We start from the raw sequence: 24,212 nt of genomic DNA on the forward strand, positions 1-24,212 counted from the left end.
AAAAAAAGATGATCCACTGAGTCTCTAGGCAGATTGCTGTGCTGTTCCTTCACTCATGTCCAATTCTGGTATTCCTGTAACTACAGATGAAGTCTCTATTGGGAAGAGTTCAATTATCAGTAGTATTTGGGTTATTTTTTTAAGCTTGTGTTTCTGTTTCTCTCTTAACCCAGCTATCACACAAATAATTAAGACTCTTTTAATAATAAGCTTTAGAACAGAGTAACTGAGCAGTTATAAACTCTATTCTTAACCCACTAAGCTAATCTGGCTTCCTCCCAGCATACACCTCTTGCAAGAGATACTTGCACTTTGAAGATTTCCTTGCTGCAGCACCTCTCCTCATGTCTCTTGGACCTCTCCTGTGGCTGAATCCCCTTCCTCCTCCAATTCCTACTCCCCTGGCTGGCCTATTCCAGCCCTATTCTCTCCCTGCTCAGAGATTGCCCATAAGATATTTCACTTATAGCAGAGGACTATTGAGGAGCAGAGTTTACACAACACTGAGACACGAGATTCTCAGAACAAGGACTACAGCCAGATATGAGGGTTACAGAAATCACCATTTGAATTACACAACAACCTTATGCCTACATATCCCCCCTTTAGTCTAATAAAATGGCTCTTTCTCTTGGAATAACAAACTATATGTACTAATAATTATGAAAAAATTAGGTAAGATTTACACTTGTATATTGATAAAAATTTAAGGTTATTTTAACTATTGTATATTAATAAAAAATTAAGGTTATTTTAACTATTGATATATATTTAAGGTTATTTTGTTTGACTATTGTTTAATGTATTGTACAAAAGCAGGTCATTTTAAAATGTGATAAAAATGTTCTAGTCTTATGAGAGCTAACTATTGCAAACTGTTGAAGTTTATTGGAGATGCAACTTACTAATTAGTCTATTATAAATAATCTTAATTATAGTCTTCTTAGGTACTAGTTATTTAGTCTACTGTATGTTTTCAAGGTTAAGCAGAAAGTACATAACTAGAAACAAACATTATTCTAATATACTATAGATAGGATTATATACTATATAATGGTAGATAAACAGATGATCTTCAAACGCTTCAGAAACCTACAGAATATGGCATTTAAAGATATTTTAATAATAAAAGGTTTTTCTGCAGACACAGCTACTCCTGGCAGCACATATAATCTACTTTAAAGAAGATGGGCATCAAAGAAACAAATGTGGTCTGATAGTCACTGGAGAAAAAAACTGTCCTTCTACTGCTAATAGCAGGCTGTCTGTCCAAACTGTAAAGAAGCAGGACACTGGAAAAGTGACTGTCCAACTTTGCTGAGACCAACTGGCCAGTCCTTTAAAATTCCTGCTTTACAGAAAGACTGTCAAATATTCTGGGCCAACAGGCTGAAGATTGGATGTCCCAAGACACAGAGAAACCTCTGGTGACTGTCCAGGCGGTCAACTGTCTCTGTCATTTCTATAGTTCCGGAAACTGCTTGCTCTATGCTTTCTACATACTTAGGTAATATTATTTCCTTCTCGAGTCTCTGACGGGGTTGAAGACTAGATATTCATAATCTCACTACCATTAAGTTTAGTTGTTTAGGAACTAAGACAATATTTTAGGTCTGAAAAGGTGTTTTAAGGTCTAGATAGATGTTTTAGGTTGATAGATACAAGATACGATAAAGTGATTTAGATATACAACTTTGGACTTACCAAGATAGGATAGTGAAATACCTTTTCCAAGAATGCCACATATGAATGGATTAGACATTATAAATGTAATTTATACCTGATAATTTTAATAGTTAACCTTATTGTATATAATTTATTGATGTTGGGGGAAAAGCCATTTTTAAAAAAAAAAGGGTATATTAAGTGGAAGTTTCTGGTTTCTTTGGAAACTCAGTTGTGTCATGTTAATGTTTTTTGTTTTGGTTCCAAGTGTGGAATGTGGAAATGTACCTCCCTCCCCCAAGCCTGCAGAAAACAGTCCCTGTGAAAAGGTCTGTGGTATTTGCCAGCAGGAAACTACTTCGTGTGAGGGCTGTGTTTTTTTGTGAGCTGGAAAACATCCTTGTGTGGACTCTGAGAAGAGATAGAGGCTCACAGTGAGACTACGCTTTTTGCATCACTATACTTGGCATCACTTTGCTGGTTTTCGCAGACAGAAATGCTCCAGAGAAATTGTCTTCTTGCTGCTTGGGCAGAGTCTAGCCACTTTTGCTGAGTGGTAGCACCTCTATTGCTGTTGTTCACTGTTTGCTGCTGCTGCTGCTGCTGCTGCAGTTTGCTGCTTTGCTGTTTGACTGGACTGCTGGTATCCTGACGACCAATCCTGAGATTGGTACAGTCTGAAAGAACCCAACAACCCTAATCAGCAGGAAATAGCTAAAAGGTCTACAGCTCCTTTCTCTACTAAGCTCCTAAGGTTGGACATGGGAAGGGCGATAGAAGCGTTTAGGAACATTAAAGCAGGTTTTTGAAAAATCTAAGCCTACATACTAGTTTTAGTATTTTTATAAAACTAAATATATTCCATGTGGTAGTTTAAATGAGAATGCCCGCATAGGCTCAGATGTTTCAATGCTTGGTCCCCAGATGGTAGCAGTGGGAAGGTTTAGGATATGTAGCCTTATTGGAGCTGTAGCCCTTTTGGAGGAAGTGTATCACTGGGGTAGGCTTTGAGGTTTTTAAACCCAGTTAGTACTGTCTGCCTCATGCTTGTGGATCAGTACTGGTCCAGCACCATACCTGCCTCCTGCTCCAACCATTATGGTCATGGATTCTAGTCCTCTGGAACTAGCCCTCAATAAATTATTTCTCACGTAAGTTAGTAATATCTTAGTAATAATACTTTGCTACAGCAATAGAAAAGTAACTTCTTGGAAATTTTCATAAGAAGATGAACTTACCTCCACACTGTCCTGGATATGGGCATTTATAGTAACAGTTTTGTTACTGTTTTGAGACATGCTCTCACCAAGTAGCCCAGACCTTTAAAACTGATCCTCATGCCTCCAGCTCAGCAGCTTTATTAACTGCAAGCACTTGGAGACAGCCAGGCTATTTTCTAATAGGTGAATAGGTAACTAATGAAGAGGCAGAATTCTACACTAGAATGAGCTAACAAACCATAAAGACATGAGAGAACCTTCATGGTACATTGACAATCCTAGAAGGTGAAAATAGCACAAGACACATGGTGTCTAGGAAAGGTGGGCAGGTGTCAGGGCACCATCGCTGAACTGTCAGTACTGCCACAGTGAACACCCATCACCATGCTTTGTCAGGTGACAGAGCAGGCTCTTCCTCTATAACAATTGCAGCTCCAATAAAGACACAGACAGTGGGAAAAGGCGGTGCCTGTGGGAGAAGAGTGAGAGTGCTTAGTACTTCCCACTTCACTTGGCCAGGTACTTCAAAGTTCTTAGATAAAACAGACTGTGTGTGCTTGTCTGTGGAAATACATGTATGTGTATATATATATGTGTGTGTATGTGTGTGTGTGTGTGTGTATGTATATACACATACATGCACACACACACACACTTAAATATGTGTGTGTGTGTATATATATCATTATTTATTTATTGAGACAAGGCTTCACTACATAGCCCCCTGGCTAGCCTGGAATTTGCTATGTAACAACAGGCAGGCCTCAAACTCTGAAATCTGCCTCCAAAGTGCTGGGACAAAAAATGTATGCCACCACACTCACAATTTCACTTTTTGAGACAATGTCCTTCACTGAACCCAGAGCTCACCAAATTGGCTAGACTAATTGGCTAACAAGGCCCAAGGATCATCCTGTTGCCACCTCCCTAGCAGTACAGTAACAGAAACCTGTAGCTGTGCCCAATTTTTTATGTAGGTGCTGGGGATCTGGGGATCTGAACTCAGGTCCTCATGCTTGTATAACAAGCATTTTTCTATGACTGAGCCACCTCCAGGAAGTTTGATCTCATTTTTATCTGATATATTCCATGTAGACCATGGTCCTCATATGGTGGTTGCCATAATATCAAATGCCAACTGTCTGGGAAGCAGTGTCCCAGGATGCCTCTAAAGGCACAGTCTGAACTGTCAGTCCTCCAGACATTTGGCTATTTGCTAAAGGAACAACTGAGTTTACATAATTAGCCAGGCATGCAAGTCATATACAAACATGTTCTTGCACATAATTATAAAACTAGGGGTTGGGGATTTAGCTTAGTGGTAGAGCGCTTGCCTAGCAAGCGCAAGGCCCTGGGTTCAGTCCTCAGCTCTGGGAAAAAAACAAACAAACAAAACAAAACAATCTGTTTATTCTACACAAACATATACACTAGGCTTAAATTTTTTATGATCTTCAGAAGCCAGTCCTGGGCTTCACAGGCATTTTTTTGTTTGACTAAGTTTTGAATAATTAAGTCTCCTATAGCCATTTCGTTCTATTTCTATCCTATGTTTGTGTGAATTCAAGTTTTCCCATAAACTTCTTTTGTGTTTGTAGAAGGTAACTTGTCCCCTCAAGAAACTCACAATGAGGTATCAATAATGTTTCTGAACATAGTCTGATGTGTCTTCTGGGCTTGTGTCTTCTTGAACACACCTGTTTTTCCTTTCTTAGGAGTTTTAAATGTCCCAGCTTAGCCTTTAATCACAGCACTTTAGAAGGCAGAGCTACAGATTTTAGGCCATCCTGGTCTACATGGTGACACCGTCTTGAAAAGAAATATTCTAGCCTGCAAACCTTTTTAAGAAGCCACAAAGAATAAATCAGCTGATAGTATTCATAAATCTCACATGAAGAGACAGCTACAGTAGACTGTCTCAATTCTTTGTTTTGTTGTTGCTTAAGAGATCCTTAGGGTTTCCTTTATTTTTAATTATGTGTATGTATGGGTATAAGCATGTGCAGGTACTCAAAAGAGGTCAGAAAAGGGCATCAGATCCTCGGGAGGAGCAAAAAGTGTCAAGCACTGAGCCATCTTTCCAGTTCTGATTCTTTTTTGGGAAACAGGGTCTGGCTACAGTTGGGGCGGCTTAGAACTACCAATTCTCCTGCCTGAGCCTCCCAAGTACTTGCCTAGCTTACAGACATACTCCACTACAATCTGGCTCTTCCTTGGCTTTTGAGAACAGAAACCCCTTTTTTATTTGGATAAATAAAAAACAAAAATGGTAACACGTTTTAAAAATAGATGCTTTTCTCTTTTTCAAAGAAGCTCTTCAAACGTACCAGGTCCCTCAGGCTGTAGCACACTATGAGAGTAATGGTGGATATCAAGTGCATATATGTTCTAGGCCTGCCTTCACAATCCCTAGCTGCCCTGTAAGGCAGCTCCAGTCATCTCCGTTTCAGGAGTCCTGACTCAGGAATATACAGGACTGCATATGACAAGTCTGTGTATCTGCCTGACATGATAACAAATGCTCCAGATGACAACACACTTGTTAAATATTGAACCAGTCACAAGTCCTATTAAAACATTCAGTCTATAAGAAGGTTATGTTGGCAGTACTCAGCCTATGGAAGAAATGGTGCACGCAATGAAGCATTCAGAAAAAGTTTCAGGACTGGAGAGATGACTTAGAGGTTAAGAACACTGGTTGTTCTTGCACAAGACCTGAGTTCAGTTCCCAGTACCCACTTTCCAGAGGATGACATCCTCTCCTGGCCTCTGTGAGCACTGCATGTACATGGTGCCCAGACATATAAGCAGAAAAAATTTCATAAAAAAATACAATCTTAAAATAAAAAAAAAAAACAGTGATTTTGTGAGAAATCATTGGAGATTCATGCAAAAGAAAAATCTTCAAATCAACACTGAAATAATAATTATTATTATCTAAAGCTGGGGAAACTAAAGAATGGAAATCGTAGAAATGTCATTTCAAGACTGTAAAACTAAAAGAGTCAACAAAACAGAAGATCCAGCCAGAATTAGAAGCCCCGATTCAGCCAATTCAATACAATAGTTTTTGTTTTGTTTTTTTTTTTGTGCTACTTCTCTATTTAAAAAAAGTGCTTCATTACAAAGGCTGAGGCAGGGCCTCTCCTTTGCTTAGAGTTTATAAAAGCCAGCAATATGATAATAATTTTTACACATGGAGATCTAATGTATCTTCTACATCATGCTTTCAAAGTATGAAAAAAGAATATGAACATGATACATTCCAGTTTAAAGGGCTCTAATTTCTAACAGCAGATAGATGCTTCATGCATTCAAGACTTCAATTGTCAGTATATTCAATGACAACCACCTGTGCATCTTCACTGGCAGTAATCAGTTTATGAGGGAAGAGGGTACTTCTGTTCACCCACCCCCCCCAACACTGAACTGTGTCCCATGTTCTCTGATAAAACAGGAAAGAAACAAAATCCTAATCTGAAACGGGGTGAGCATTATTCTTGGGCTTGAAGTTGACTAGGACATATCATGAGCTTAATTGACACACACATTACAGAAGCAGGCACCCTTTATGTGTCAGAATTCTACCCACAGCTTGTCAATGTTAACAGGCTGTTCTTTCCTTTCCTGTACTCTCTAGTATCAGCTTGTTCTCTTTGCTTAAAGTATAGTAAGGATGATCAACAGGAAATGTATGCTAAATACATTTATATTTTTACTTTGAATAGAAATGGATTCTTGTAAGACTCTGCAGTTATGGATCTCTTTAACACAACAGGGTTTCTAAGAATTTTAGAGTGAAAGGCCATACTCTAACTGCATTAACAATAATTAATTTTCTCAGTTGATCTTTAAGAAGTGAATATGACTGGCTGTTACAACTCAAGTTGGTAACATTTCAAGTCACCATCATCGCTGACAGTAGCCCTTAGCTCTCTTCCTGTGGCACACATTTAGCTACACATTGTTAGGCTGTGTCCCCCATGCTGGTTTATCTGAAGATGTTATTCAACTCTTGCCAACTAGGAGCCATTGATGATAACAGGTATGTTCAGAGAAAAAAGCCTATGGCTACACTAGAAAAATCTCCTTGATAAATAGCAAAGTAGCATTTAGAGACAGAACCATAATAGCTCTTATGATTTTCCTATCCCAAGTATAAAAACTCATGTTTACTAAGTTTCTCAGAGTCCACGTAAGCAAAGGATGGCACCTCCATAGCTGTCACCACTTGCATAAGGGAGCTCCACATGGAGCTGACAATGCCTCCATTAAAGTTCCTGTGGTACTTCTTCCAAAGTCTGCCCCATTATGCTTAACATAAAGTAAACTTTGTTTTACTTAAAGCAAAATTAAAATAATTATTTCCATTTTTACCTTTTAATTAAATCCCCTAGTAGGAGAGATGGCTCAGAGGATTAAGAGCACCAGCAGCTCTTCCAGAGGTCCTAAGTTCAATTCCCAGCAAGCAAATGGTGGCTCATGACCATCTATAATGATATCTGGTGCCCTCTTCTGGCCTGCAGGCATACGTGCAGGCAGAACAATGTATCTTAAACAAACAAAAAAACGAACAAAAAAAACCTCCTAGTAGAAGACGAACTATTCTTGGGAAAAAAAGCATTGTTATCTAGTTTAAAGATCAACACTAGACTAATGTTTCATTAATGGTATAAAGACCATGGCCAAGCAACTTGGGAAGGGAGAGGGTTTATTTCAGTTTGCAGTTCCATACCACAGACCATCACTGACAGAAGTCAGGGCAGGAGCCAATGCAGAGGCCAGAGCAGAGTGCTACTTACTGACTTGCTCCCCATGGCTTGCTCAGCCTCCTTTCTTACTGAACTCAGGGCCACCTGCCCAAGGGTGACACCACCCACAATGGGTAAGACCCTCCCCCATCAATCATTAATTAAGAAAAAGTACTACAGGCTTGCTCATACACCAATCTGAAGGAAGGATTTTTCTCAACTGAAAGGCCCTCTTCCCAAATGACTCTAGCTTGTGTCAAGTTGACAAAAAACTAGCCAGGGCAGACAGTAATTCAGATATTTTTTTAGAATCAAACTTCAGAGGAATAAGTTCTGGTTTTAATACCACTTTAGATATTATTTTCAAAACATGAATGATTTTTCCCACAGGTCCATATAATTTTTGCTGAAGAAGTTTAATGAACAGAGCATATGGAAGCCCTGTACTTGTGGGGTTTTTTGTTTGTTTGTTTGTTTCTGTTTTTTCAGAGCTAGGAGTGAACCAGGACTTTGCACGTGTGCTTTACTGGAGGCACATCTACAGCCCTTAGCTGGCCTTAAAAAAAAGTACAAAGTATTAAAAAGCCCTTTCAGTTTTCACAAACTTAAGAACTTTAAAAATGCATCCTGAAAACAATATATTTCCCCCCAGTGGCATCCAGGAAGCTACATGACAGATAGCTTTTCACAGATGCAGTAAAACATGAATAGCTGAATGTTTGTAGAACCTCAAATGCTTACAAAGTGGTGGTCTAATTGATGGTATTGGGAATAATAAGTTAGTTACTCCATACACAGCTGAGGTCAGAGAGCCTGGTGCATCATCTACTGACTGCCTGTGTAGCAGCATGAAGCTCTTCAGTCCTGGTGCCTGGCCCCGTGTCCTTCCTCAGGTGGTCACCTAGAGAAAATACACAAAACAGGCAAACAATCAAGTATTTTATGAGCTTTTCTTATAACATGGATTGACTTGTGGGCCCTGGCAGGTATCCATATAGAAGTCAGAGAACAACTTGAGGAAATTGGGTCTTTCCTACCATGTGTATCCCAGGGATTGACCTCAAGTAATTAGGCTTGGCAGCAAACCTGCTGAGCTATCCTGTTGGCTCTAGTTTGTGAGTTCTCATTTCTTAAATGTCACTGAGGAAATCATAAATATTTAATATTAAAAAACTAACTGTAAAAATTCAAGTGTTTCTTTATTTGGAGGGTAGAGAAGCAACAGGGTCTCACTATGTAGCCCAGGCTGGCTTTCTGCCTCAGCTTGAGAGGCAATGTCACTGGCTTCCACCACATGCCCAGCTTGACTTTCTTTTTTTATCTCTGAGTAATGCGCAGTGCAAGCCACTCTCTCAGATATAAGGAATTAACTCAGGAGAAAGCAAGTATGCAATCTGTTTTGTAGAACCACCCAAAACAATAACTGCCTGCTAGCTGAGCCCTTATGTGGAACATAAAAAAGGGAGGAAAGTTTCTATCTTCCTATTAAAATTGTAACACTATCCAGGAAATTGTGGAAAGTGCTTTTAAAATCCGCAAGATGGCTCAGCGAGTAAAGATGCTTGCCACAAAGGCCAGATAGCTGTTCCATAAGCATACTGCAAGGTAGCACAGGTTCGGATTCCTAACGTTCGGATTCTTAAACACGCAGAATTAGTCCCGAATGACTAATAACAGGCCAAAAGGAGCACCTTCAATGAAAGACAGGAGATCTGAGGAGTTAGAATGGGCAGAGTAGAGAAGGTTAACAGGAACTATATATTACTTGAGACTTTCAGAGGTTTTACATGTATTGGCATGATTAGTGGGTTAGTATTCTGACCTAGTGTCAGAGCCTTAGTGATTTCTGGCTCCTACACTCTCTGGCTGAGTCTGAATAGAGGCCTTGTGTTGAACCTTGGACTGCACTGAGTTGATATTCTCCCAGTATTGGCTCTTTAGGAAGTTAGTAAAAATGAATGTCCAAACCTAGTCAGCTCAGCATCCCAACAGACAGAGAATAAAACCAGTCAAGTCATATATAACCTGATGGCTTATCCTGATTCACAAGTATGTCACTTTCAGAAGGTAAGGGGCAGTGAGTCACCCAAAAGGGGCAGCACTGGTCATAGCAACTTAGAAAAACTTCACAGAGCAATTTGCATTGTGGGCATTCCTTAAGAATTAACTTCAAATCTCTCATCAGCTGCCTGAACCCTTCTTGTAATCATTCTTCTGAGAAAGAGTGGCAACTCTACTACATGGGAAAATACCCAGCTTCCACTCAGTTCAAACAACCAAACTTAGGACCTGCTGCCAACATAATCAAATCAACCAAAAGCTCAATTCACTTTATTACTTCTATTTTATTTATTTACTAATTTCAGCTTTGTTTTATTTTTGGAGACAGGATCTCACTCTGTAGGCCAGACTGGCCTTGAACTGAAGATCTTCTTGCCTCAGTCTTCACTGCCTCAATTACAAGCCTGAGCCATCATGCTTTGCTCTAAAAGCTCATTTTAAAGTAAGCATTCTGAACAGGGAATGGCTGCTTGTGCATCTAATCCTGGTACTCAAGAGGTTGAGGAAAGAAGATTGAAGCAAGCTTAAGGCCAGCCTGAATGAGAGTAAGAGCTTGTCTCAAAAGCATTTTAAAAAAGAAGCTGTTATCTGTAGGTAACTGTCTGTGGTAGATGAAAATGTAATGGCTTACAGACATGGCTTGTCTGTATAGTAGTCATCTTTCCTTGTATTTTTCAGTCTGAAAAAGGTGGTTTCTTGATTTCAAAGAAAACTATACAATGTGGTAAGCCAGGCTGCTCCAAAAACCACACTGATATGAAAATCAGGGTTTCTTTGAAATTATATCTAAGCACTTTGCCCAGTAAAGATTTTCTTTTCCCAGAGTACTTGGTTTTCTGGAAATTAAGCAATACAAGCTAATGCTGGACTAGACAAGCCCCAAAGGAGAACAAACTCAATGAAGCTAAAGAAAGAATGGTGGAAACTCATACCATTTGGTCTTCTGCTGGGCTTCCAGCTGAGATGCTTGTTTGGAGGTTGCTGTGTTGACTCTGCCAGAAGTACATTCTGGATGCCATCTGGAGGACCACGCAAGAAATGGGCTAAAATTCCATATAATAGAGGACTATTTCAGGAAGAAGGCAAAACCAAAATCAATTCACTTCCTGTAAGTAGGAAAAGCTTAAAACATTCACTTTAAAGGTAAACTCTGACAAGAAACAGCCATCTAACTCACTAGATCAACAAAAGACCCAGCATTATTATCCGAGTGACAAATGTTCATGCTCAATTTAAAAGTATCAATGGGACTAGAGAAATGGCTCAGCAGTTAAGAACTCTTCCAGAAGACTCAGGTTCAATTCCCAGCACCCATAAAGCAACTTACAACTGTCTGTAACTCCAGTTCTAGGGAATCCAATACCCTCACACAGACATACATGCAGGCAAAGCAAAAAAAAAACACACAAAAAAACCCAAAAAAAACCCCTAAAACAAAACAAACAAACAAACAAAAAACCAACACACATAAAAATAAACAATTCCTCAAAAGAGAAGAAAAGAAATGTGGATTTACAGGCAGGGGAAAAAAAAAAGAAAAAAAGACATAAACAGAAAAGTACCAATTAACTTGAGTGAGAATTTTTAAATCCTCAAAAACACACGAACACCATTATAATCATCTAAACTAAAATGATATTCTAATCAACCCACTGGAAGTCAGCTTGTCAGCTTCAAGCCTTGCCTTCTTGGAACCTAAGATCGGTCAGCATCCACTGTCCTGTCAAGGTTATGACCAGAAAGCATGCAGTTTGTCTTTAAATTCTGATTTGCCAACAGCTAGCTGCAGACCTTGGTTCCTTAGTTTCCTTAGATCTTAGTTTCTTAAAACTCATAAGCGTTTATCTCCTGATAAGGGTGTAAGCAATCCCTAGGTCACATGTTTGGTATACTATACACCTGCACACAGTAAATGGCATATGAATTTTGATTACAGGAGAGATGGGTAGTAACTAATATCTAAAAGGCTGTTTTGTATTTCCTGTTACTCATCACCTATGAATGAGAAAACCAGGGCTCAGTAATATACTAGAGTCTCTCAGGGGCAAATAACATTCACACTCATAACCAACTCTAAATGCTTTTTCTTAAAATATGTCTCCCATAGTCCTGTTATGTTAGCCCCTTGACACTGAAAGCTGTGCTACTGATAGCCTAGAAGTGTTCTCTCTTCATTTCCAATCTCACCCTGAAAATATAAGTAAATGCATTTACTTTTGAGATATCCATCTTTAGCTGGCATAATGGTTCAAAGTATAACATTCCTATAAAAAAAAAAAGTCTAAACACACCTGATGCTTAACTGAGCCTCATTCACTTCTACGAATGGGACAAGGTGGTGAGGGACAGTTATTTGCTTTCTTGGATCACTCTCTGCAGGAGGCACAGCCCAAGGACATTCAAGCAGTCCCATAGACAGGCATATATGTGAGGAGCTGAAGTAGTCTGAAGCAGATCTTGTGGCCTCAGTTGAACTTCCAGAAACCTGAAACCTCCTAAGATATCTGAAGCTCAGGTGAACCCAGTTCCCAACACCCCTCACACAGTAAGTTCGGGAGTGATGTATGAGGCAGAAGCACATGATTACTGGATGTTACAGCAGCTCCTCCAGGGCAAGGAGAGCAGTGCAGGCTCTCAGTGCTAAGGCTCTTAGGAAACTGTCTCATGACAGACTCAATGCCTCTGCCCTTTTCAGGCAGCTTTGTTTAAGATTGCTAAAAGCAGCTAGGCATTGGGGCGCATGCCTGTAATCCCAGCAGCACTCAGGGACGCAGAGGCAGACAGATCTCTTTGAGTTCGAGGCCAGACTGGTCTACAAAGCAAGTCTAGAACAGCCAAGGCTACACAGAGAAACTCTGTCTCTAAAAACCAAAACCAAACCAAAACCAAAACAAACAAACAAACAAACAAACAAACAAAAAACCCAAAAAGATTGTTAGAAGCTTTACTTCTGTCCCATGATAAAATCTGCCTCAGATTTAGAAAATTTTAAGTGTCAGATATCTTAAACTGCTTTAGCTAATACAAAAATAGCATGTTTAACCTGCAAATTTATGGATAGTAAAATTTATTTCCAAAAATAAGTTTTAAAAGGCCCTGTTTAAAAAAAGAAAAGTATAGCTAGGGATGTTGCTCAGTAGGCAAGCACTCACCTAGCATGAGTCTGATTTCCAGGGCACGAACCCACCCACCCCACCTCCCATGCATAATTCCGGAAGAACTGCAAGAAGGTCCTTCACTTTCTGGAATAAAGGTCACCAGTTTCCTTTCTTAATTTGCTCAGCTGCAGCAAATGTTTGAGAAGTTACCAAATCACCAAGAAAAATCTAACAGCTACTCATGCCCAACACATGACAAATGCAAACTAATGCCTTCTGCTTGAATGACCCCAGACCAAACTGCTCACCCTTAGCTATGGTAATAGTCTGAAAAGTAATGCTCCCCACAGGCTCATATATTTGAATGCTTGGTCATTAGGGAGTGGTGTTTAGGAGTTGTGGCCTTGTTGGAGAAAGTGTGGCCTTGTTGGAAAAATTATATCACTGTGGGTGGGCTTTGGGGTTTCAAAAGCCCAAGCTAGTCCCAGTGTCTTCTCTCTTCTTGCTGTCTGTGGTTCTGGATGTGTAACTCTCTTAGCTACTTTTCCAGTGCTATGCCTGCCTGTGTGCTGCCATACTTCCCACCATGATGAGAATGAACTAAGCCTCTAAAAGTGTAAGCCAGCTCCAATTAAATTCTTTCTTTTATGAGACTTGCTGTGCTCATGGTGTCTCTTTACAGCAATAGAATACTAAGACAGCTACTCTTTTTATACATTTCAATAACTGTCCAAATTTGCTTAACACTCAAATGCAGTGATTACTGTACCCACGATCACTAGCTCTGCAGAATGGTGACAATGACTCCTTAAAGATTTCTTTACCAAATAAATCTGGACACACCAAGTTAGATGATAAAGGTTCTTTTGGTAGCAAAATTTCTTAGGGTACATGCTCTGTTCATGCACATCCAAGAGAAAATGTGGTTCAATGGCCTTTTGTGAGCATCTCATAAAATATGCATTCTGCAGTCACTCTCTGGGAGTCCTATAGAAAACAGTGTGCTGCCACATCTCCAGTGTTTAAAACAGTGCCCACATTGTAGAAGGTGTCAGATAGGTTTTGGCAAAATTGTAAAATGCTGGAAAATACCTTATTGATACAGGAATAAATAATCCACAACAATGCAAGAAGACAATTAAAGGGGATTCTGTGATTCTGCATGGGAAGGAAAGGATGCAGAGAGACAGATGCAGAGAGACAGCTTCCAATAGACACCCTCACATTCTTTATAGATAAAAACCCCTGAGACAAAATACAATACCCCCCAAACAAGAGGAACTAAAGTGTTTGAAAAAGGATGTATATATACAATACAATTCCTTCATATATAGAAGAAAATATACACAGTGTAGGCAAGCAGTCAGCTCATTTTACTCTTTCACGCCTAGTGCTTCAAAGCTTTTCCTTCAGAAGGAGTTCCTCAGCTGCCCAGCACAAAGCTGGAAAGCACTGATGCTCACTGCAGATCAACATCAAAGTGCTATTTGAAGCAGATGCTAATACACACACACACACATTGGTGCACTCTGCAGTTACTTTAATCATTTTATTTATTTAAAATGTAGCATAATAGCCATAATATTCCTTTGTAATCTGTTGTTGTAAATTTAAAAATATTAGACGTGTTGGGCTATAAAAATGTTTATTATTAGCCCTAAGATTATTGTGGTGGTATTATTTAACCTGCTATCACAAATAATAAGACAAAGATACCTATCAGATTTATAATTGCCTTATAATTGAGCCAGGCAGGTATTTTCCTTACATTGTCTCAATACCCTCATCACCCATCTCCCAGCCCCCATCCAATGCCATCTACTTTAATCCTCCTCATCTGGTCTACCTTCCATATACAATCACATGGTACTTGTACTTGCTTGTTCTTCATCTGGGACTTTTTACACCATTATTGGAGTCCTTCCTCCAGGCCCATGTGATTTCTTCTCCAGGATAACCCATTCTTGTATCCTCCTTTTTCCTCTCCTCCTGTCCCGTGATCCTCTCTGTCTCCAAAACCACACCTACTCTATTCTGTCCTGCCTAGGTATAGGCCATTTAATGAAGCAATCAGGTGTAATGTTTTAGGCAAGTTTATACAAACAAGGATAGATGTATCTGCAGGCAGTAACCAGATCTTGTTATTAGCATTACACCATCTTGCAACAGTAATCTGTTTAAGATTGCTGTTACAACCTTCTGTAGTCATGTCATATCACCACAGACGAAAATATAGAGAAGAAAACATGAAAGTATGAAACTAAGAAATATTTTCTGTTCTCCTTCTACAGTTCTCCTTGATTTTATGGAGATAATCAGTTTTCTTGGCAACTAAAATTCAACGCAGTCAGCACAAACTGTTCATAGCCAAGCACCTGTGGATGGCTTTCTCCCTCCCAGCTCCTGTGGGAACATCCAAACAGGGCCAAGAAGATGAAAGGTAAAGCCATACAAGTTGAAGAAGAGAAAGGTCAGGCTTCCAGGAGAGGAAACAGTTGGTTCAAAGGCAAAAAAACATGAAGCTGCAATTAACTGTGTGCCACTGAGAGGTGGGTAGAGCCACTAGAGCCTGAAGCAAAGCTTAGGATTGTGACTTACTCATAAACATCATGGAAATGCATTAAATGTTTCTAAACAATGCAGTAGCTACCTTAGAAAGAAAGAGGACAGGATAAAATGAGTTTGAAAAGAATAACTAGAGAAAAACTAGTCAGGCAGATCCTAAGCAATGTAAACAGCATGGCACAGAACACTGAGAATAAACAGATATCCACAGGCAGAATCAATAGTACTGGTGAAGGACTGACAGAGAAAGATTTGCCTTTAAACAGTCTGTGGATTCTGCCTTTAAAACCTGAGCAACTACAAGAAAAGATTATGAGGAAGGTGTAAATAGGCAAAAATAACACCCTTGTATTTTGGACACACAGCATTTGAGATGCCAGCAGACACATGGGCCCCAACTCAAAAAAATTGTCTGAGCACATTTGCCCCATACAGACCTCCCTAGAGACATAAGAATATGGAAGGTGGTGCGTGAAAAGAAATGAAGGTAGAATACAGAATTTGCAGAGCGTCCATGATTTAAAGGGGTCAATGAAAAAAGCAAGACTACTACTGAGGAACTCTTATGACTGAAGAACCACAAGAAACACAGGACAGGAAGTAGTATGAAGAAAATAAGTCAGTATTACAACATGCTGCAAAAATTCAGACATATATTTGGTGCTAGGGACAGGACAGCATTGAGGGAGAGTTAATTAAATGGCATATATGTGTATACATATATGTAATAGTCTATAATAAAACAAACATAATTATACCATAAAAACAAATGAAAAATTCAGCAAACTTTTAGAGAGAAAACCTGAGTCTTCAAAGAAGTTTTTAGCCAGGAAAAGTTGCTCTGAGCTGTGTACTCAGGCACTAATTAATTAATTAGCCAGTTAGGGACTCTATGGAAAACTGTAAGAAGGATTAACCATGGGGAAAGAACTAAGAAATAATCAGTGTGAATGAAGAAAAGGAACATTTAAGAAGCAGACAGCAGAAGAGAAGGGGATGATAACATGAAAGAGCAGAGGGCAGATACAGCAGGTCTGACAATGAAAGACTATAAAGCAGTAGCGGGATGACAGGAAGCTAATTGGAAAGACCTTTTATTTCTTTTCAGAGAAGAGATTTTAATTTGTTTCTACAGTGAAGAGAAGAAAGCAATGAGGAGGGTTAAATATGAAGAAGAAAACAACTCAAAGAACAAAGCTTTAGAAAGAAGAAAAAAAGATCAAGAAGAGTCATCCTTAGAAAGAGGTAAGGTAGGGAGCTGGAGAGAAGCCTCAGAGGTACAGAGTACTGGCTGTTCTGGAAGACCAGATTCAACTCCCAGCACCCACCTGGTAGCTTACAACCACCTGTAACTACAGCTCCAAGACCTGTGAGGAAATCAGGAATGTATATAGTTTACAGACAATGCATGCAGACAAAACACCGATACACATAAACAAAAATTTTAAGTTTCAAAAAGCCAGGCAGTGGTGGTATATGCCTTTAATCCCAGCACTTAAGAAGCAGAGGTAGGTAGATATCTCTGAGTTTGAAGTCAGCCTGGTCAACAAACAAGTTCCAAGACAGTCAGGGTTACACAGAGAAACCCTGTCTCAAAAAAAACCAACCAAACAAAAAACAGTTTAAAAAAGAAATAAGTAGAGGGCTGGGCTAGAGAGACTGCTCAGGGCATTAGGGTACAGGGCTTGTTGAACATGCTCAAGGCCCTGCACCAATTACCACCACTGAAAGAAACAAATTGGGGAAAAGCTCTCGAAGGAAAGATATGAAAAGGAGGAAGAGGAAAGGAGAAAGGGAGGAAAGCAGAGTGGTTGGCTATGTTCAGTCCTTTGAAGCCAAAGCAACTTCAGCTGCAGCAAAGGTTTATTTGCTTCTTGGACCACATATAATGTATAAAATATAGTAAACCTGAGTCAGTTCCTGTTGAAATAAAATGAATCATAGACAGCACAATGCAATTAGGATCTGAATATAACATCTGCAAACTTCTTTTTAGAAATGTCTTACATTGAGTTATCCTTTGCTTCTTCAAAGGCATTTAATTCATGGATGAGAAACTGTCTGTCCAATGGAACTGCAGGTTGACCAGATTCTGCAGGGACAAAATTCAAGAAAATATTGAGTGCTCTGTTATCTAAAAGGCAATTTCAATTTTGATAATAACCATACTTCCCAGGTACATACATTTCTCAGATTTTGGGAGAAGCTGACAGCACATAAGACAGCTCCAACTGAATATGATTTCAACATGTATCCATGCAATTAAATGTAGAATTTTATCTTAACACATACTTACTTACTTTTTATATCCCCAATTTATGATTGGCAATGTTTTCTGCATCTAAACCTACAATACTGGACTTCAGTATGTTTTCTGAGATATCTATAGATTAAACACATGATAATACTAAATAACTCATTTTAAAAAATATAATCATTTAGGGGTGTTGAGATGGGTCAGAGGTTAAGAGCTTTTCCTAAGGTCCTAAGCAATTTCTAGCAACCACATGATGGCTCCCAAACATTTAAAAAGGGATCTGATGCCCTCTTTCTGACATGCAAGTGTACATGCAGACAGAGCAACTCATACATTAAAAAGAAAAAAAAAAATATTTTAACCATGCCATGGTGTTTCATGCCTTTAATCCCAGCACTTGGGAGGTAAAAGCAGGCAAATTATGAGTTTGAGGCCAGCCTGGTCTACAGAGTGAGTTCTAGGATAGCCAAGGCTATACAGAGAAACCCTATCTTGAAAAAAAATTTCATTCAGGGATGGTAATTCTAAAATTAAAAAATAATTATTGTATTGTTAGACTGAGTCTAACACTCTAATCCAGACTAACTTTAAATTCACTATGTGACCTAGACTGGCCTTCAACTTGCAGTGAGTCTTTCTGTCCTTGCTTCCTGAGAGCTGGGACTACACATGTAAGTCACTACCTCCTTGGTGAGAAGGCAAAATGCTAGAGCCACTTGAAAGCAGTGGCAGTTATTACCTGAAAGGAGGTATTAACTTCCTAGACAATATGCAATCCCATTTTTAGTTATTTATCTACAAAAATAAAATGATATTCACAAAAAAAACTTTCATGTAAATGTTTCTAAAGGATTTGGTTCATTGCTACCAGAAAGTATAAATAACCAAAATGCCTCTGAGAACAGAGCACAGCCACAGCATTTCCCTATTCACAGGAGAAAAGTATACACGACTGAACCTCCAGTGCTTTTTGTTTGTTTGTTTTGTTTTTCGAGACAGGGTTTCTCTGTGTAGCCCTGGTCATCCTGGAACTCACTATGTAGACTAGGCTGGCCTTGAATTCACAGAGAGATCCAATGCTTCTAGTGCTGGGATTAAAGGCATGTATCACCAACACCTGGCCCTCCAGTGCATTTTACTAGGTGAAGTGAGGCAGCAGTAAAAGGCATCTCCTTTAGGCTTCCATTTATATAGTAATCTGGAAAAGGCAAACCTGATAAACAGAAACTCAGTCATCTATTGGTATACTACCTCATCCCCATACCAGTGCTGGGAATTAAGCTCTGGTCTCACAGTTCAGCAAATATTCTACCACTGAACTACAGCTACAACTCTTTTCTATTTTTTATTTTGAAGCAGTGTCCTCTTGCCTTAGTCCCTTGAGATTCTGGGATTATAGGCATGAGCAACCATAACAATCTAAACACCAAAACAGTTCATATGAAACTGAGCACTGTCATTATTTCACCCTAGGGATGCCCAATTCCAAGGTACATAGCTGATGGCATTTTCAAATGTTTTTCCCCCCTTCTCTCTCTCTCCTTTGGAGTGTTGATGTTATTATATACTGCCAGCAATAACAAACTGAGGGAAATAGACAGTGATCTTTAGAAGTCCTTCAATATGACAGAATTATTATTCTTTATATGCTTAATATCACATGGAGAACCTGCAGTAGAAAGCCCTAGTTCTTAAGTTTTCCCAACAACATAAAGCTTACCAGAATTTGTTCATGCTGTGACAAGAGCCCTTAGGACGCTAAATGTTCGACTGCAAGACACAGTAATGAAACTACGTATTCAGGCTAAATGCTTTGTAAGAGTTAGAAAAAGGGGTAAAGCAGATCTTTTCTCCAGTGATGAACAACCACTTACCTGCTATGAGGACAGAGGCTGTGTACTTATACTTGTTGAATTCCAAATACTCCCTAATTAATTCATTAATTAGTAGGTTTTCATGAGATAACGATGGTCGGGGTTCACAATCATCATCCAGGGCATTGAAAACTTCAGCACGGATCCTTGCTTTTAAATGTCCCAACACTCCCTTTTTTTCTAAGGTGTCCTTTAAAACTGTTAAATATAAAATATAAATGCTTCTATTATAGTCTATATATTGATAGTTCAGGTATATGCTAAATGTTTAAAAGGAGAATGACACAAATACAGCTCTTGATTTAAAGAGACAGGCTGAACAATGACATCAATAGCATAAGCTTTGTTTGTAAAAATTAAATTCCCCATATTACAATGAGCCACTGTCAATATATTTGTGCTAACTCAAATTTACCCATGCTGTATCTTTAGATAGGGACTGTAGCTTGATGGGGAAAAGGGATGAACAGAATTATAGTTAGCTTATACTCCAATCTTTCACATAGAATTCAGATATTACTAATAGCCTTTAGTCCAGAAAGATGATTATGGAAAACAACTACCCTCCACAAAAGAAGGAATATGTCATTATAATTATTAATGCAGAAAAAGTTTTGAGATCCATAGCTGTTTTTTGGTGTGTGTTTTTTTGTTTTGTTTTGAGACAGGGTCGCCTTACTATGTAGCTCTGGCTGTCCTGGAACTTACTACATATACCAGGCTGGCCTCAAACTCACAGAGATCTCTAGTGCTACCCAGCTGCACAGTAGCACATTCCTGTAATCCCAGTACTTGGAAGGATGGAAAGTCAGATCAGCTTGGGCCTCATACATACTTGGACTGTAGCAAAAGCTAATTTTAAACTTCCTATGTAAACTTCTATGTCAGCTTGGTATAACCCTGAACTTCTGATCCTCCTGCCTCTATCTCACAAGTAGGCTGTGCTGGGATTACAGGTGTATACTACCACCCCCCAATGTCTATGTTGCTAGGGACTGAACTCATGCATGATAGGCAAGTTACAATCCTAGCCCAACAGTAGTATTTTGAAATTTCAAGCCTGCCCAGAAACGTAACATGAGATGGCTTAGAACAAGAGCAAAAACAAAAACAAAATGTGAATTGTTCTTGCAGAGAACCTGTTTGCTTCCTGGAACCTACATGGGCTGCTCACAACCATCAGTAACTCCTGACAGCCCACTTCTGGCCTCCTCAGGTAACTATACTCGTGTACACATATGTACACACACACACACACACACACACTAAATCTTAAAAAAAAAAAAGAAACATAATGAGACTCTAATAAGGCACCATACCACTGCTAACTTAAGGAGTATGGATTATGTATACCAAATGTGACATTATATCTTGAAAAAGTACACTATGACAAACTGTGACAAACATCAGAAATTAAGATAATGGGCTTCACCTATAAGGACTTAGTATAGATGAGGAACTTGGGCTGAACTGTCACCATCCCTTAACAGCAGTCTGGAACCTTCCTTTATTTGTGGCTAAATGGCAATTCTAGAGAATCAACATAATGCCTAGACTACAGTAAGAGCTCACTAAATGTTACAAATTTACAATACAGTATCTTACACTATTGATGGAAACTGTAGTTTAACAGTGCACTTTGCTCTGCCAATGGCAAAAGCATTAATATGCCACAATAATTAAAATCCATAAGACAGCTTATCCATTTAAGTATAAAGAGCAAAGTTTCTAAGCTTAAGTAAATATCAACAATCCTTCTCCCTGACTTTTAAACCATTCCTCCAACCTTTCTGCAGGTATACTAATTGCAGTTGTCACCAATTATACTTTGTAACAGGCCCATAAAAGGAAAGGATCATAACACAATTCCTGTTCTCTAGTTCCATCTTTGGAAATTAAAGGAGAGATTTTCTACTGGCAAACATCCTGTCCCAGTTACTCTTAAGTACACACAGTTCAGCCTCAAACTTAGCAGAAAATGAAAAGTATTGAAGCTAGAACTGGAAAATGTAGCATGTCTTTCATGATTTGGTGTTAGATTCTTTTGTTTTGTTTTTTTTTAAAGATTTATTTATTATTTATACATTATTCTGCCGCATGTACTCTCATCATAGATGACTGTGAGACACCATGTGGTTTGGTGGGAATTGAACTCAGGACCTTTGGTAGAACAGCCAGTGCTCTTAACCTCTGAGCCATCTCTCCAGCCCGGTGTTAGATTCTTAATCCAGGCCTCAGTTTCATTCTCTGAGGTAATGAATTCTATCTCTCAGAAAAAGATCCAGGTGAGACAGAAGAATGCTTTAAATCAGTAAAAAGCCCATAAAAGATAGGATCATGGATTAGGAAAACATCCTTATGTATCATATCAAGAAACTGAGAATGCAAAACAAAACACCACCACCATACGTAAAGGGGACCCTAAATCTATCGGAGCTATCTCAGGGTTGTCACTTTCTGGACTCTATTATTTTACTTTTTGTAGTTTCATGCTTAGAAGACTGTTACCATAAAAACTTATTCAGGGATCGGTTCGGTCTTAACAGAATTATGACGAAAACCCTATGAAAAGTTTATACAATACATATGTGCTATGTATACCCCACCCCCAGAAGAGCTCCACTGATTCATGTGAAGTCCCTCTTGGGGCTGAGACATGCATGTTTTTGGAATGCTCACCAACAGTGTCCCCAATAAACATTTAAGTTAATGATTACTAAATCTTAGTCTCCAAGTTACTCTACTTGATCCTCTCCAAATCTCCACTACCACTAGCTTAGTCTCTAAATTCTTTGAAACTCAAAACTGGTTTTATACATTGAAAAGCAGAATGGCATGGGGATTAAGACCTGGTGCACTACTGCGCCTTATGGGGTTTCCACATCTCTTGCTAAATTATCTTGGGTGAAACTGTCCACCTTTCAGCACATCAATTTCCCAATGTATGAAATGTACACAGGGTTGTTACACGGAATCAAGGAGTTTTCGGATGCGTTGTAAAGTGTCTGATAGGATCACACGCTAAACTTGAACAACAATTATGACTCAAATATTAACTAAATCTAATTAGTTAATTCAGAGTTGACAGTATACACGTGTTACTCATGGCTACTCTTCGTTCTTGTAGTACTGAGGACGGAACCCAGAGCCTCCTGCATGAGCCCTGCACATAACCACTTTGGAAAAACTCTTTCGAAGAGCCGCCAGGATGGGTAACTCTGTCTCACGTTTCTCCCAAAAGACAAGGAAGACCTATCTACAGTTGTCCTCCGGACGAGCTAGGCGCGCAAATCGTTGAGGAAGAGTGTCTGTCACCAATCGTCGTTGTGGTGTTGTCACGATCAGCCCTACACTCAGGCCCTAGAGGGCTGTCGGCTCAGCGGGGCTCTGAGAGCTATCCAGACATTCTGAGGGGACGGCGGATTTCAGTCCCTTCTTCCTACAGCTCCAAGTCTGGCCCTAGCACAGTGCACGCTCAGAGGCCGCTCCCTGCGGGCCCTGCCACCCGAGAACAACCCCGGAAAAGGCCGAGCCGGTGTCCCGAACGCTCTCCTTCCGTCCCATCCCTATCTTAGACCTGAAGGCTCGACGCTTCCCACAGGATAGCGTCCCTCGACTCACCAGCTTTCAGCTCAGTAACAGTAGCCATTTTTCAACGTCCGCTGGTGCCACGCCTCTGCCGTACGTAGGCACAGCTCTGAGGTGCGGTCTCCAACCAATAGGAGCAATGCTCTCTCAGGCGCTACCGTGTCTGTGTCTCCACTCGGATGATTGGCGAGCCACCAATCAGCGAGTGCGTGAGGCGGGTCATGATGAGGGGGGGGAGGGGGAGAGGGGGAGGGGGAAAGAGGGGGAGGGGGAGGGGAGAGGGGGGGAGAAGGGGGAGAAGGGGGGAGGGGGAGAGTGAGAGAGAGAAGAGAGAGACACTTCACCTCAGCTTGGCATGGTGTTGTGTTGTACCGCGTGCGCGGCCAGAATCCCAGACTCAGTGCTGCGTCATAATTACCTCGAAGACTTGTTAGAACAAATTGCTTTTAACCACCCTTGGGTCTTTCTAAGGCGAGGACCAAAAGTTGCTTTTTCTGTCAAGTTCCAGGTTGTGAATGGATGCTGCTAGTCTGAGAAATACCACTTTAAGAATCATTTTCTCGGCTGCAGAGGCGGCTCAGCAGTTTAACAGCATCTGGCTGCTCTTCCAGAGGGCCCGGATTTAATTCCCAGCACCCACGTGGTGGCTCACAAACGTCTGTAACTCCAGCTCCAGGGTTTCTGACATGCGTGCAACCAAACAGCAATGACCATACAATCAAAATTTAAAAAAAAAAAAAAAAAAGAAGAAGAAGAAGAAGAAAGAAGAAGAAGAAGAAGAAGAAGAAGAAGAAGAAGAAGAAGAAGAAGAGAAGAAGAAGAAGAAAGAAAAGAAGAAGAAGAAGAAAGAAGAAGAATCATCTTACGCGACACGCTAAGGTGAACACTAGAATTTTACAGAGGAGGAAACTTGAGTTTTCAATGGTGAACAAGCCCTTCATTAGATCACCTGCAAATGACGGAGGTGGTACCTAAACCCGGGACCGAGTCTCTTCAATGCCTTTTCTCTACACTAGTAGTCAAGTTATTTGTGGAAATATCTGATAAAGGAATAAGATGTAGCATTACAAGAAGAAAAAAAAAAAACCCATAGGAATAATATGTTCAAAACGATGTGAGGCAGTTGGCTCTCC

At 39.8% G+C, this 24,212-nt stretch overlaps 2 protein-coding genes across 8 annotated transcripts in view; both read right to left on the reverse strand.

The window, feature by feature from the left end:
- Positions 1-10,660, reverse strand: part of Myh11 (myosin heavy chain 11) — a 115,673-nt gene extending 105,013 nt beyond the window's left edge. Inside the window, exons 1-2 of the mRNA XM_021657551.2 lie at positions 10,630-10,660; positions 8,431-8,537 (exon numbers count right to left, since the gene is read on the reverse strand). Of these exons, the coding sequence (XP_021513226.1) occupies positions 8,431-8,486 (56 nt within the window). The 5' untranslated portion in view covers positions 8,487-8,537; positions 10,630-10,660. The remainder of the gene's footprint in view (positions 1-8,430; positions 8,538-10,629) is intronic.
- Cep20 (centrosomal protein 20) lies at positions 1,769-23,249 on the reverse strand. Of its 7 annotated transcripts, none has more exons than XR_009584545.1 (6): positions 23,113-23,249; positions 19,492-19,689; positions 17,368-17,452; positions 10,630-10,740; positions 8,431-8,537; positions 1,769-2,342 (listed from the first exon to the last, which is right to left on the reverse strand). XR_009584545.1 is itself a non-coding variant. In XM_060364243.1 (6 exons), exons 1-5 carry the CDS (start codon positions 23,138-23,140, stop codon positions 8,458-8,460), a joined length of 525 nt encoding a protein of 174 aa, XP_060220226.1. In that variant the 5' UTR covers positions 23,141-23,249; the 3' UTR covers positions 1,769-2,342; positions 8,431-8,457. The 7 variants fall into 7 exon arrangements, 6 of the variants coding, with proteins under 6 accessions (XP_060220226.1, XP_060220227.1, XP_021513235.1 ...); XM_060364243.1 differs by having other exon boundaries at positions 10,630-10,763; XM_060364244.1 differs by lacking the exon at positions 1,769-2,342 and having other exon boundaries at positions 7,580-8,537; positions 10,630-10,716.
- Between the last annotated feature and the right edge of the window lie 963 nt (positions 23,250-24,212).

The sequence above is a fragment of the Meriones unguiculatus genome, chromosome 11 (genome assembly GCF_030254825.1).
Source record: "Meriones unguiculatus strain TT.TT164.6M chromosome 11, Bangor_MerUng_6.1, whole genome shotgun sequence".
Taxonomy (NCBI): Eukaryota; Metazoa; Chordata; class Mammalia; order Rodentia; family Muridae; genus Meriones; species Meriones unguiculatus.

Excerpts from the sequence above, each read along its gene's own strand:
- Cep20 (XM_060364243.1), bottom strand. The coding sequence starts at position 23,140 with ATGGCTACTGTTACTGAGCTGAAAGCTG. Across the intron at positions 17,453-19,491 it reads AGCCTCTGTCCTCATAGCAG|AATCTGGTCAACCTGCAGTT; the intron begins GTAAGTGGTTGT and ends TTGTCCCTGCAG. Across the intron at positions 10,764-17,367 it reads GAAGCAAAGGATAACTCAAT|TCCTCTATTATATGGAATTT; the intron begins GTAAGACATTTC and ends TTCCTGAAATAG.